This window comes from Cryptotermes secundus, unplaced genomic scaffold (genome assembly GCF_002891405.2).
Source record: "Cryptotermes secundus unplaced genomic scaffold, Csec_1.0 scaffold308, whole genome shotgun sequence".
NCBI classification, from domain to species: Eukaryota; Metazoa; Arthropoda; class Insecta; order Blattodea; family Kalotermitidae; genus Cryptotermes; species Cryptotermes secundus.
The window spans coordinates 448,032-462,812 of record NW_019721008.1 but is presented as its reverse complement, the minus strand read 5'-3'; the positions used below and the strand labels follow the sequence as shown (position 1 = coordinate 462,812).

Genomic DNA, 14,781 nt, shown 5'->3' with positions numbered 1-14,781 from the left:
GTCAGAAATTGACGGTCTCCCAGTTCTTTTTTCGTCGTGTATTGCAGTACGACCAGATTCAAATTCCCTACACCACTTGCGGACGTTCTTTATGTCCATGCATGACTCGCCATACACTTCCACCAATTGACGATGAATTTCAATTGATTTAGTCCCTTTTGCGTTCAAAAACCGAATAACTGCGCGAATCTCACACTTCGCGGTTTTAGTAATCGGGAGCTCCATTTCTAACGGCAACCGTGCCAAGACTGAGCGTCCTAGCTATGTGCGCGCATGCTTGGTGGTTTGGGGGGAGTGTGGGAAGCAACGAATGCAACAGGGTTGCCAACAGCCGCACGAAAAATTACCCAGCGCTTTGGAGACCTTACTTTTGGAATCAGCTACGTATGATGGTATTTAACTAGGGATGTGATACAGTATACAAGGGTCAGTAGATAGGTTTTGAGGTGGATTGAGCCAATAGATCTGGGCAAATAAATTCAGAGTATAATTGCATGCTGTTAGACCGTTACCAGTTACTAGTTTCACCATTGCTTGTTGTAGACAATGCAGACTCAAACATATCATAATGCTGCAGTCCATCAGGCAGCATGAAGCTTGAGAAGGCACTTTTTCAGAATGGTCCTGTAAGTCTTCAGAAGTGGTTGAAATGAGAGCAAGTCTCTCAGACTTTTGTGATATGCTTTTCACGATGTTACTTCATTGTGTACCACAGTTTTTCATTGGTATGATATGGGAGTTCTGCCTGTACTATAGAGCAGGACATCTGTCAGCTGCTTCTGTGGGTCTTATGTATTGTTTGTGGTACATGGATTATAATAGCAGTTTTCTTTTAGAAAATGGTTACTAGTATCTTGAATGGCATGTTATAATAATATTCTCTTGCTATTTCTTGGCAGTTTCTGGGATGAGGAGAAAGCTTTTGGGTATATCCAGTGCTTTCCTTCAGCCGGTGCTCATGCCAGCAAACAATTAATGCTTACTAGCAAACTTATCAAAAGTCATACTTCTGCCAGCATATTGTATGTTTGAGCCTTGAGGGTAAAACTAAGCATGAGAGTACCAGGAAACATTATTTTTGGGGTAGGTGGAAATCCCGGATTTATGCAGCAATGTGTTGGGTATTTCCAATAAAGTGGTGAATGAAGTCATGTGTTTTTGCTTGAATGAAAGGGAGCCATCAAAGACATTGTATAAAAAATCAATCCCTACATGTTGCATGGAATGAAATGTGATATTTCTTGTAGGAACTGAACTGCAGTATCTCAAAACGTTTCCCTTTTGTGTCGTAGTTATGAATATCGGAATATTGAGTCGTATAGATGTTATTCTTTTTTATAAAGCACAAGATCTCATATATAATGAAGTTATGGTTAAAATCTTAAAATCACCAAACTTCTACAATACATTTTTAATTTTAGATCTTTTTTCTGTATTTTGAATACTGCATTACTGTCATTTACTCCCCTCAAAATATAATACCATATTTTAGTACAGATTCAAATTTTGTAAAATAAATATTTCTTATACAGGTACATTTTATCAAATAAAGAGCTTTGTTTAATTTTTGACAAAGGTATTGTATATGAATGGCCAAGCTTAAGTTTCCTTTGATATAAATACCTAAAAATTTAAAATTTGATAAGTAAGTTATTTCTTTGTTATCTAAATACAGAATGGGTCTATGAATTAAAGTAGATCCATTTCCCTGAAATAATATTACTTTTGTCTTTTCCATATTTATTGTAAGATTATTTGTCAAGAACCAATTTTCAAATTGTTTCAAAACTTTGAAAATTATCCCTTTTAAAGATGTGAGATTTTTCCCTATGAGTAATATATTTGTGTCATCTGCAGACAACACCACTTCAGCTTCTTGAACAGTTTGGAGCAAATCATTACACTACTTAGATTGCATTTAGAATTTAATTCTTAATGTGGTAGAATCAGTTGTGTGTGTGTATAAACATGTATATTTAATTTATTTATATTTTACATTTTACAGAGCTGTTGGATATGTGTTTTATGTTGTATGAGAAGCCACCTACAGGTTTGGATAAGGCTACAATGGGAGAAATATTATATTGGATTGTTAAGTGTGGCACTCTTCAGTCACATTTGGGACTTCAGCTTAGAAAGAAGTATGTTGTCTTACGTTAGGGATGTTGATTGTTATTGACAGTTTGATACAGCAAGCATAAAATGAATTAAATAATATTGATGATTATATGAAAATGTAATTTCAAAAATTATTTTATTTTTATTTGTTTACATGTTAAGTTAAAAATAATATTGCTTATCTGTGTATGAATATGAACTTATAGCTTGGGCTTTTTCGTTGTATATATAATTAATTAAATAATTATGTATATAATTAAGTTATAGCTTGTGCAGCATACCCTCTTCCAATATGAAAGTTAGTTTCCTTGAGAAAGGCACATTATTTAAATCCAAGTTTAAGAGATTTAATAGTACATGGGTTAAATGGGAATACATGAACACAGCCATGTAAAGGCTCCATTAATATCTATATATGTAGGTCTTTCAGTGCCAAAAATCTTAAGGGTTAGCAGTCTTTGAATCTGTAATATTATTGAGTTGGTATTTAGAAATTTCAATAGACTCTGCAGCAGTTCTTAGCATTTAGTAGTAGAGTTCAGGAGTCTGGACTAGATATACACAAGGTGGTTCAAATATGACTGGGACTGATTTTTTTTTAAACCCCATAATTTCCAAGCACTCACTTGCACGTGTCAGTCTTCAATGTACTCCCCTCTGGAGTTCACATTTTTTCCAACTTTCTGGAAGCATCCTGATGCCCTCTTGAAAAAAGTCTTATGGTTGGCAGTGTATCCACTCCTGAACAGTCTGGATGACGACGTCGTCCACAAACCGCATGCCTTGCAAGTTTGATTTGAGCCTTCCAAACAGGTAGAAATCACTTGGGGCCAAATCTGGACTGTACGGCAGATATGTCAGAAGGTTCCATTTCAATTTCCGGAGGGTTTCCATTGTAGTTTTGGCCGTATGGGTGCATGCATTGTCTTGAAGGAAGGCTACCCACTTTTCACCTGTCTTCCACTTGGATTGGATCTTTTCCTTCACATATGTTGCCAGAAGGTCTGAGTAATAAGCTGCATTGACTATTCTGGCATCTGTCAGAAAGTCTACATGGATAACCCCCTGCCAGTCCCAGAAGAATGTTGCCATCACTTTTCCTGCCAAACGGCTCCTCTGCGCTCTCTTGGGTTTGGGAGAACTGGTATGCCGCCACTTGCCTGATGACTGCTGGGACTCGGGAATGAAGTAGTGCACCCACGTTTCATCGGTGGTCACTGTAGACTTCAAAAATGCACCACCTTCATCTTCAAACTCCTGTAGAAGATGACTGGCAGCTTGCCTGCACACCATTTTGTTCATGTCCGTCAAAGTGCGTGGTACCCACCATGCAGTCACCTTGCGATAGTGCAGGTGGTATTTCATGATGTCTTCTACACTGCCAACACTGATGTACAGCATTGCTCCAAGTTCCTTGATAGTGATGCGCCTATTCTCACGAATAAGTGCGTCTGCACGATCAATGTTTGGCTTGGTGACGGATGTTCGCGGCCGATGATCATGCGGTTAATTCTCCACGCGCTCTCTGTCCTCTCTGAAGCACTTACACCACTCAAACACATGGGTCCATGAGAGACACTCTTCCCCATACCGTTGTTGGAGTCTGTGGTGAATTTCAGCGGACGGGATGTTTTCTCCAACGAGGAATTTGATCACAATGCGTTGTTCCACGCTCTGTGGTACCTTGTGTTCACTCATCACTCTAGCAACTTCCAGACAGGACTGAACAGATTCTAACCCTAACAGGAGGGAGGATGGAGATTGTGGCTTCACTCTCTCAAGGTTGCATAGCTGCTGCGCAGTGTGGCTTGTTTACAAAAAAATCAGTCCCGGTCATATTTGAACCACCTAGTAGTATGTGCTTTGCATGAAACTTAAGTATGGACAGTCGAATAGAAATAAACCATCTTGTACTAGTATATAAAAGCCTAAGACATGCTTGGATTTCCTGATTCTGCCCATAATGCTTTAGAAGCCATTGTTATTAGACATTGGTTACAGAATGAATAAACAAACTTGTATTTCTTTAATACTAATGCTGTTACTGCCAAGTTGAAGTGTAGCTGCTATTCAAAATACCCTCTTCCTAGACAATAAAAGCTAAGTGGTATTAAAATCCAAATGATGTCATAATAATCTACACTCAACATTCACAACTAAAATTTATGTACAATAGCGTGTGAAAGAAGTTGGCTGGCATCTGTCTTCCAAGGATCTGTAGTGTGTAATGCTTTTCTAGCACTACATTTATGAATGGAATAGTGACTAACCCCAAAATTCTATTCTCTCTTCTTCACAACTATCAAATGCTGTAAAAGATAGAGAGGGAGAAAGTACTAATGTTAAACAAAAAAATGTGTTGTTATCGAAATGAAATGAGACATGAAAGTGTCACTAGTTTTAGAATAGTATTTCTTCCTGCTGTGGTGGTGACCTGCAGACTACCAGTTACAAATTAATGTTGTGTTTCATGATGATCATTCAATTATTGTGTCATTTGTTTATCCATGACTGTCTTATGAATTTGAATTGTATTTCTGTAGTCTCTGTATGTGTGGAACTGTCATTATTGTGTTTTCAGGAGTGTGGAGACAGGTATAGAAATTTTATTTTAGTGTGCTTCAAATTTTGTAATTTGTAGTTAATGTATGATGTAAAATGAATATAAATTCCTCTTTAACACTTGCAAAGGCTAATAGATTAATAGCATGCCCCTTGGCCAGGGTGTAGTTACATACATTTTCAGTGAACAGTGATCGTATATGTTGTGTAAATATTGCATTAATTGTGTATTGAATAGCTAACTAACTATGTGAAGCTGAATCCTCAAAATAAGTAAAATAAATAAATAATCTCTTCAAGTGCTTGTATAACATGCAAAATGTAGTCCAATTTTGTAATGCAGTTTACAGTACATCACAACATTTTAGAGTTTTACAGAACTGTTATCAGTTATGCCTGTTTTCTTTTATTTTTTAATCTTCATATAGCTGATTTTTAAAACTGTTTTTCTGGGTTTTGTGACTGAAGAAACCAAAGTCAACTTGACCTGGAAAGTTAAATGTAATATATATGCAAATAATAGTGTCCATTTCTTTTATTTTCCATGATACAGATGAGGAAGATTTGAGACCCTTTGCTGTTATCTTTGTCATCATTTATAGGCAATCAATGCATGAGTAAGGTGTAAAATTTGAAACACCAACTAATTGGGTTATGGTTCAAGGGTGAATTTTAGAAATATCAGCTTATGAATCTGGCATGCTAAAGCAGTTCAGATTGGAATCAAAAAATGTTTTCTCCATGAAATTATAACATCACAGAAAGGAGCTTGTATATGTACATAACTTATAATTCTGAAGTGTTTTACTGATATTCATAATTTTACAGGTATCCTAATCTTGTTCGAGCATTTGAGGATTCCAACCTTGACAAATTGCCAGCGTTACAAGCATCTGTCCTTAAACTTGCAGTAACAGTTTCCCAGCAGGTAATATACATAAATTAGAAGCCAGTAGTCATACCAGTACTTCCTCTGCTAGTATTACTACACAGAATATGTTAAGAGTGAATTTTTTTGTGTGCTGATGATTTTGATAAATATAAGAATATTATGTTGTGCATTATCCACTGCTTGAGGTACATTTGATATGTGTTATGTTTCGGGATTTGGCTATCCTCCTATCTTCAAATGACATCATTACACTGATGGGAGTAGAGCCAGCTCCCAAAAGATGATTTTATTTTAGCATTGAAGCATTCACATTCTCTTAACAGCTAGCAAAGGAGAATAGAATGGCAACATGTAAATTTGGAGAAGATATTATCACACGTGTTATTGGCTTGTATGAGAACAGACAAGAAGATCGTTATGATAAGAAGGTAAGCTCCACATGAAGGGATACTTAATTTGTTATTTGGTTCTCTGTTGATGTATTAATTTGAAGCATATTAATATTCAGTTGTTTCCATTGGCTGTAATGAGTGGGAATAAATGTGTTGCATTGGTGATTATAAGTGAAATATAAAAATGAAATTAAGCACAGTAGAAATACTAGATATCCAGATGTCTCTTTATATTAAGCTCCTTGGTGATGAGATTTTCGTTGTGGATTTACTGTCATTTTGTGTGGTGAATTTTAATTCATATTACTTGGATAGTGAGTGTTGTATCCTTAGCCTTTTTTACAATGTCATTGTCTAGTAAAAGCCTGGAAACATTTGTTGTATCACAGTAACTAGTAAATTTGTAATCTCATCTAGGGTTTGATGTTTGACTTCCTCTTACTTCAAATGCATCTTCACCACCCCTATGGCACAAAAGAAGGTGAGGGTGCAGCATATGCCTATAGTTGGGAAAAATGGCGAAGCCAATTGAAGTCTCTGTATGTCTTGGTAGACACAGAAATACACAATATTCAACGCAACAGGTGCAAGGTACAGGTGCTCAGGGAAAACTTCTTGCAGTTGGCTGTTGAAGTCTGCAAGCAGGTATAAGCTCAAGGCATACTAAAAGATAGTTACAGTTTCCAAACTTGTCAGCAGTTATGGTTCACAAATACCGTAGTACTGAGGTGTTGAAGTAATACCAGTTCACATTGTCTTTAATTTCAAGAGACATTATAGTCTCTGTTAGTCATATGTTACATTAATATCACAGTGTATATGCATTGTCTGGATGGTCAGGCATTGCATTCTTTTCAAAATAAATACCATTATACCTGAATTAAAATGTGGTTGTCAGCCCTCTAAAAACAGATTTAAAATCCCTTTTCCCACATAATAAAGGTTAAACATTTAAAAATGATAGTGAGGTATAAAGTTACTTCTTGTGTATAAGCACCATGCCATGTAGACATACAGGGTTATTAAAAAAGAATGAACCAATTTCATGATGCATTGCTTCAGTTCTCAAGCATCATCATGGAATGAGTCAGTGACCATTTGAAAGAGGAGTTATCTAAGCTGTGAATGGCTGCCACAGGTGCACTGAAGTCATGTTGTTCTTCCGACAACATTCAGTTGTTCGTTTACCCTCGGAATGGCGAGTCCTCAGCAAAAGGCATTCTGCGTTCTTGAGTTTGTGAAAACAGATTCGGTTGTCACAGTGCAGCGTGCTTTTCGAAGGCAATTTGGCATTAATCTGCCCTGTCCTAGGAACATTCGACGGTGGTTTTGACAGTTTCAAGAGAGTGGGTGTCCGTATAAAGGAAAAAGTCCAGGACGACCACGATTCTCGGAGGAACAAGTGGCAAGAATCCGTGCTGCGTTTGAGAGGAGCCCGTAGAAGTCAACAAATCGAGCTAGCCATGAGCTTGCGATCCCTCAATCCACTGTCTGGCTTGTGCTAACAGTATGTCTACATTTGAAACCATACAGACTGCAGCTCGTTCAGGCACTTGCCAATGATGACAGAAGGAAGCGGATGGAATTTTGCAATTCAATGCTGGAGATGATGGAAGACAAAACCTTCATTTCTGTTTAATTTTTAGTGATGAAGCGACTTTTCACTTGAGTGGCACAGTCAGTCGTCACAATGTGCGTATTTGGGGAACAGAGCACCTACATGAAACAGTTGAGCACGAAAGAGGTTCCCCTAAGGTGTACGTCTTCTGTGCTGTGTCTCAGAACAAGGTTTATGGTCCCTTTTTCTTTGAAGGAAACACCATTACAGGACAAACCTATCTCGATATGCTCCAAAAGTGGCTCTTCACTTCACTGCAAGCAGATTCGCATGACTTCATTTTTCAACAAGATGGAGCACTGCCCCATTGGCACCTGATGGTCTGAGCTTTTTTAAATGAAAAAGTGCCCCAGTGATGGATTGGTTGGAAGGGGGCCAAAGACCTTGCTCTTTGTGCTTGGCCTGCGAGATCCCCAGACCTCACCGTGTGTGATTTCTTCTTGTGGGGATATGTAAAAGATCACATTTATGTTCCACCGCTACCCACTAACCTCGATGACGTTAAACATCGAATAACAACAGCGATTAACTCAGTGCATCGTGATATGCTGATACGCGCCTGGGAGGAATTCTCTTATCGCATTGATGTTGCCCGTGCTGCAGGTGGTGCCCACATTGAACACTTGTAACATAGGAAATAAAAGTTGATTGTGAGTAGAATACTTGTGACTTGACTGGGGTTTTGTATTACTTTCCTTTAATAAAATTGGTTCATTCTTTTTTAATAACACTGTATATGGGATGTGGAAGTAAAGCTCTGCAAATTCTAGCCCCTTGCAATAGTTGTAAGTGTGTGGTCAACTTTTGCTATATCCACTTTGTGTTTAAGGAAGTGAAGCCCTAGAGGAAGGCAAGGTGGGATACAGACCAACTCTGAAGTGCACCAAGCATCTTGTCTGCTGATTACTATTTGACTAGAAACGTACCTACCCCACCTGATAATGTAAATGGTTTTGCAGTATGTGTTTTTATTTACAGGTATTTGATGATAGCAGCAATGTATTGGATGTAACAAATGCATATGCCCTCATTGAGAATATTTCCTATTCTGTGCCAAAAAGGAGACGAGTTGTATCAGGAATCCAGGCCATCATAGAAGTCTTGAGCACACCAGGGAAAACACAAGACCTTTGGCCTTGGTAGGCATTTTTTCTATTGTGTAACATAGTATAGTTTAGAATACAGTGAACAGTATACTAGTAGTAATAGTAGTAGTATGTGTAAGGGGGGGCCATAAAATCCAGCCCTTGCACTGTGACCTTCAATGCTCTATTGTGCTTCCCCTTTGGATTAATCTTACACTTCAAATGAAATGTAGGGCTTTATTTATGGGGGCATCATAAAAGTTACTTGGTTCCATAAAGAGCTGGTTCAGGTGATGAAATCTTAAATAAGCTATGGCCTCACAGTCACATGAAATGCGTATGGCTGATTCGTCTTCTTGTAGGCACCTTTCACAGGTTTGGTCATCTGTCAATTCCTACAGTATACTAACAAAATTTCATTTATGTTGTTAACAAGATAAAATATAAGAATTGTGAAATTTACAACATGAATATTGTGATTATGTTATGTGATAGTCCTTTTTGTGGGTACTGTATGCTGTATGAAACCTGTTTGCATGTAGACTTTGGTCAGACAAAGAAATCACCATGATGGTGCAGTAGTTCCAGCAGCAACCCATTGAATTTTTTGTAGGGTGGGACATATTTTCTGATATGCCAATGGGATGCCTGCCTCAGGGCCCTTGGGACTATTTAAAAACCCTGCTCCTTCATCCAGAACAATCCTAAGACTGGTTTCATGTAAATAACCCTGATGCATAACTCTGTACTGTTACAGTCACTAAATGCTTTCTGTATTAAATGCTGTGCATTATTCATTATATAGCATTCTGTGGTCCTTTTTCTCCTTCCAGACACTGCTCCTCTTCGTCTCTTCCCATGACGTTAAATATTCATGTGATATTTTGTAAGTCATTTCCCTTCTGGAGAGAAAGGAAGATAATGTAATTTAAACTGTTCTACTCCAAGGGACTAAAAAGATTTTTTTTTTTTGGAACAGAGTAGCACCAGTTAAATTATTGTTTTTGTTATTTTACCTTAAAATAATATTGGCACACTGTTTATTATAACATGGTGTCGCTTGTTAGTGACTGGACACGAGGTTTGGAATGATAATTGGATTTATTGAACACTTATAACTCATAGCTACAAATAATTGTAACACTTTCATTGATTTACATTCTGTGGATCACTACATTGAACTCATTCACCAACTGGCATCTCTGGCCTCCAATTAATTCTTGACTGTGTGTTGACTTTTGACTCATGACTGACTAATTTTTCCTGATGGTCCTCGCTATGTAGCCTCAGTGCAGACCACACAGGTAACACCACATCAGACAGTTCTTTCATTGTTGTGTGTGTATCCATTGCTATGGGAGCATATTTACCAAGATGTTACCTAGTAATGGCCTCTTTTTTTTTCTACTATTCTGGCTGTCAGCTGTCATGTTACCAATATTTTATGAGAAAGTATTTTTCAAATCTTAGAGTTTGGGAACCTCTGTGTTATAATCTGATACAACTGTTGCATGTAACAGGCTCTCTGTAATGAGTTCCCTCTACTCCAAGTATCCAAATATTTTGAAGGAACAGGATTTTATTGCATTGGTACGCCTAGTAGCAGAGCTACAGAGCACTTGCAAAGATGCCATTGTAATGGGATACTTATGTCAGTAAGTATTTTATGTTATATTTTACATTAAATATTACTTCTTAGTTTTTCATTACACGGTTTACATACATTTTGTATATGAAACAATACTGAATCTATATATTGCTGAAAGTTAATATTGTAACGTGTCTGGAATCCAGAAGAGTCACTTCCATGGAAACACTAGAATAGACCATTGCATAGGAAGTAACAATAGCGGCACTGTAATCCCAACAGTGAGCCGTTGTGTAGAGAACATCGAATCTCCACGGTTACGACGAATACGCGAAGCGTTCCCACAGAGACAACGCAATAACAATGGGTCATTGGGTAGGAAATGCGGAACCAACAGAGCAACGTTTCCACCGCTATAACAGAGAGTTCGTTGCATAGCAGCGACCAAGGTTATATAGCGGGGTTGAATGCATTCGCACAGTCAGTCTTGGGATAGCAGCCGTCTAAGAAGTGAGTCGTCATCCAGCTGCCTAAGAAGAGAGTCTGCTAGAAACCGCCGGAGAAGACAGTCCAGTGTTGCCGAGATATTGTAAGCAGTGATTGTAACACTGTAAGGGCAAATGTTTGTAAAGTGTGTGTAAGGCGAGCGAGCAGAATAAATTCGCTATATCGGACAACGGCGTGGATTTATTTGTAGCATGACAAACAGAACACGCTACAATACATTTATATAATGGGAGACATTTTGGACATTTATTTCTGAAGTTCCGTTTAGACACAGATTCTTCCAAGAAGTACAAATGTGGGGGGAAATTGATTTAACAGTTAACATTACCAGAAAATAAGTGAATTACTTCCAAGTTGGAATCTTTGCAGTCCTGAATACTTGAATGTTAGTTATGCAGTCTGATCTGCCTCCTTTCTCAAAGTTGTGAAGGAAATGTATGGAATATTTAATGATAAATTTGCATGTATTTTCTGTAAGACACTGTTACTAAATAACAATTTTACAAGCAGAAAACTTACAGTATTTTCAATATTAATATGCCTTGATTAACATCCAAGAGAAAGCTATAGTTACTCAGCTGTATTTCTACACAATTTTGTAAATCTGTATCATCATGGAACCCTATCATTTGTAATCACAAGACCCAATCATCGTATCATGTCAGTTCACAACCTTGCAACTTGTTTCCCCAAGACTGTAAAAGTAAAAGAAAAAGGTAAAGGTATCCTTGTAACAGGCCATGGAGGCTCATAGGGTTGTGATATGTTGAGGTTCCCACATTTTACGTTTATAGACAATCAGCTCATGGATGGCAGCAAGGTTGTCAACCCTATATGCCAGCCACCCTTTGCCCCAAGAATATTCCTGGTACTCATTTATATTAGAGGCAGAGTTGACCCCAGGGCCATAGTGTGGCTGGAAGGATTAGGTCAATTGAAAAAAATTCCGTGACCTCATAAGGACTTGAACCCATGACCTTCCAGCTTGTAGCATAATGCCTCAACCAACTACGCTACCGCATGCCCCCTCCCCAAGATTGATTTTGATATAATTTTCCCATGCAGCATTTGTCACAAAGTGATATTTTTCAGGGAGATCTTTCAAACAAAACCTTTTATTAATTTCTTCTGTATGTGATACACCTATGGTATATGATCCATCGCAACATCATGTAATGACTCTAGTAATATTAGATGAAGAATAAATACTATGAATTTCCACTTTGAGTAATTTTCTCCTTTCCCATTTTTTTCATTGCCTTTGGAAGCCTTGATTTATTCATTTTTGGGACTTTGCTTTTGAATGCCTGGGATCTTTACTCTATACCTCAGATTAAGAAAACAGTGGATTATATCATCATCATCAGTAATCTGTCAAGACGACAGGTCCACAGTCTCTTCCAAAACAGTTCCTCCACTTAATGCAATCTAGAGCTTTCTCCTTCAAATGACAGTATCCTCTTCTGTCCCCAAGGTCATCCAGCATCTTCTTACATCTTCTTCCTCGTCTTCTTGTCACTTCTATCCGCCCCTCTATCTTTCCTTCAGTAACTTCTTTTAGAAGGCTGTTTCTGCGTAAAAGATGACCAATCCAATTAGCCTTCTGTTTTCTTATTTCGTGTAGGATATTCCTCTGCTCGTGTATAGTTTTAATTGCTTTAAGACAGAATGTAGAGTTTATTGTTAGAGTGGTTCACATAGCAGGCACATCATTTTTCTGGCATATGCCTGTCTTGATAGTATCAAACTGAAGATCCTCTGCTTCCAAACATGTCTCATGTTTTGAGAATATATGTGTAGATGCATATCAGAACTGTTGTACAGGAATAATAGAAATTTCATATGTAATATTTTCATGAAGTTCTTCCATATAGTACAGATTATTTGCATACAGTTTTTCTTCCAGTGTGCCCCACAAATAAAAGTCACAGAAATTTAAACCAGGTGGTCTTGGGAGGCCACAATCTTTCAACTTATGACTTGTTCATTGAAGACTTAAGCTAGTACGTCCAGAAAATTAATTGCAGTGTATGTTGTGGCATTATTATACATAAAATTATCGTATGATTTTTCTTTATCAGTCAGTTGATAAAAGCTGGGTGGCAGAATCAGTCTGATATAATGTTTGGAATTTACTGTTTTGTGAAAAAATACCATCCCAGTTATCCTTTATGCACACATTGCACATTAAACTGCCAACTTTTCCATCATTCAGTGACACTTCATGAACAGCATGAGAATTCTCTGTACCCCAGTATCTTTTACATTGGCTGTTTACTAAGTCTGTAACTTAAGCAGTTTTGTACCAACATGAATTCTACTTTCTACCAACCCACATTGAAGAGCCAAAAGAAGTAGTGCCAGGTTGTTGTAAACACTGTAATAGACCTTTGAGTTCTATAAAACAGAATATTTTGAGTAGCCGAGTGACTCATAGCTTCTCAAGTAAGACTTTTCCGTGAAGTTGGATGTTCCATAGCAGCCATTTTGTACAGTTTTTCATTTATGGTTTCTCAGATGCTGTGAGTCATTGCTTAAAGTGGAGAAGATTATGAACCATGTCCAGTTGAATGAGGAGATCAGTTTGTTGTGGTTAAAAGTTTGGGAAACCACACTGAGGTATGTGGCAGCAGTAGAAAAGCTGTATGTTGTTCATGAATACATTAAGCTATAAATATAATTTTGTTTTCTACATTTCTGAATTTGTCTGTTACAATAATTGTCATCTATTAATACAAATTTTTGCCATAACCCCAACATCACCAAGTACTGCATACATAGGTGTTTGACAAAAGTACATCTTTAAACATACTGATATATTGGATTTTTGGACTTTATCCATCGTCCTGGTTTTTAAGATAACTAATAAAAACACGACGTTTCGGAAACTGGATCTGTTTCCGTCCTCAGGTGAAGGAAAACACCCATTCTGTTGGGTCCGTTAGAAAGAGCTAGCCTCAATCACTGGACCTTGAAGATTTTCTTGAATGAACTTTCCACAGCGGTAAAGATACGCTGTTGGTCGGAAATATTTACAGATGACTTGAGAAATTCCTCCAGTTGATTGACTTCATATAGTTGGAAGTCTTCTTATGCCAATGATAGTGTAACCTAGCTAGCTCTTTCTAACGGACCCAACAGAATAGGTGTTTTCCTTCACCTGAGGACGGAAACAGATCCAGTTTCTGAAACGTCGTGTTTTTATTAGTTATCTTAAAAACCAGGACGATGGATAAAGTCCAAAAATCCAATATATCAGTGTGTTATACACCATCGTCAGAATCCTATAGTAACTATCTTTAAACATAATTTATATATTTTCCAAATAAATATATTGAGCAAAACTTCTGGACTCTAAACAGAGATACTGGGTTTTCTGAACTTTGTCCATCATCCAGATTCTAAATAACTAAGAAAAAACACAACGTTTCGGAAACTGGATCTGTTTCCGTCCTCAGGTGAGGGAAGACACCTACTCTGTTGGGTCACTTAGAAAGAACTAGCTAGTCGTCCAGTGATTGAGGCTAGCTCTTTCTAAGGGACCCAATAGAGTAGGTGTTGTCCCTCACCTGAGGACGGAAACAGAACCAGTTTCCAAAACATTGTGTTTTTTCTTAATTACAAGGTGTGGCAATAAAGAACCCGGATTACTTTTATGACTCATTTCCGGCCACGTCATTGACGAAGAGGAGGGTAGGGCATTGACCCTTGGACTTCCCTCTACCGTCACACAAAGTTTCATTCACGTGCATCGGTTAGTCTGGCCGCGACCATTGTTAGAAGCGGATCGTGTTTCTGAGCTCCGTCGGAATAATGCTGAGTGCTAATGCAGAACAACGTGCTAACATCAAATTCCTCACAAAACTTGGAAAATCTGCCACTGAAACTTACAATTTGTTGACAGAAGTATATGGTGATCAGTGTCTATCTCGCACGCAAGTTTTCGAGTGGTTTAAGAAGTTTATGGAGGGTAGGAAAAACGTCGGGAACGATCCAAAATCGGGCCGTCCTCCCACTGC

General features: G+C 37.9%; 1 protein-coding gene across 4 annotated transcripts in view; it reads left to right on the top strand.

Moving 5' to 3' along the window:
• The window catches only part of LOC111874905 (serine-protein kinase ATM), a 127,135-nt gene that overhangs the window by 21,866 nt on the left and 90,488 nt on the right, over nucleotides 1-14,781 (top strand). For all 4 annotated transcript variants that reach the window (XM_033755664.1, XM_023870773.2, XM_033755659.1 and 1 more), the window contains 7 exons: nucleotides 2,006-2,141; nucleotides 5,509-5,608; nucleotides 5,896-6,000; nucleotides 6,382-6,609; nucleotides 8,561-8,721; nucleotides 10,188-10,322; nucleotides 13,280-13,381. In XM_033755664.1, the coding sequence (XP_033611555.1) occupies nucleotides 2,006-2,141; nucleotides 5,509-5,608; nucleotides 5,896-6,000; nucleotides 6,382-6,609; nucleotides 8,561-8,721; nucleotides 10,188-10,322; nucleotides 13,280-13,381 (967 nt within the window). The remainder of the gene's footprint in view (nucleotides 1-2,005; nucleotides 2,142-5,508; nucleotides 5,609-5,895; nucleotides 6,001-6,381; nucleotides 6,610-8,560; nucleotides 8,722-10,187; nucleotides 10,323-13,279; nucleotides 13,382-14,781) is intronic.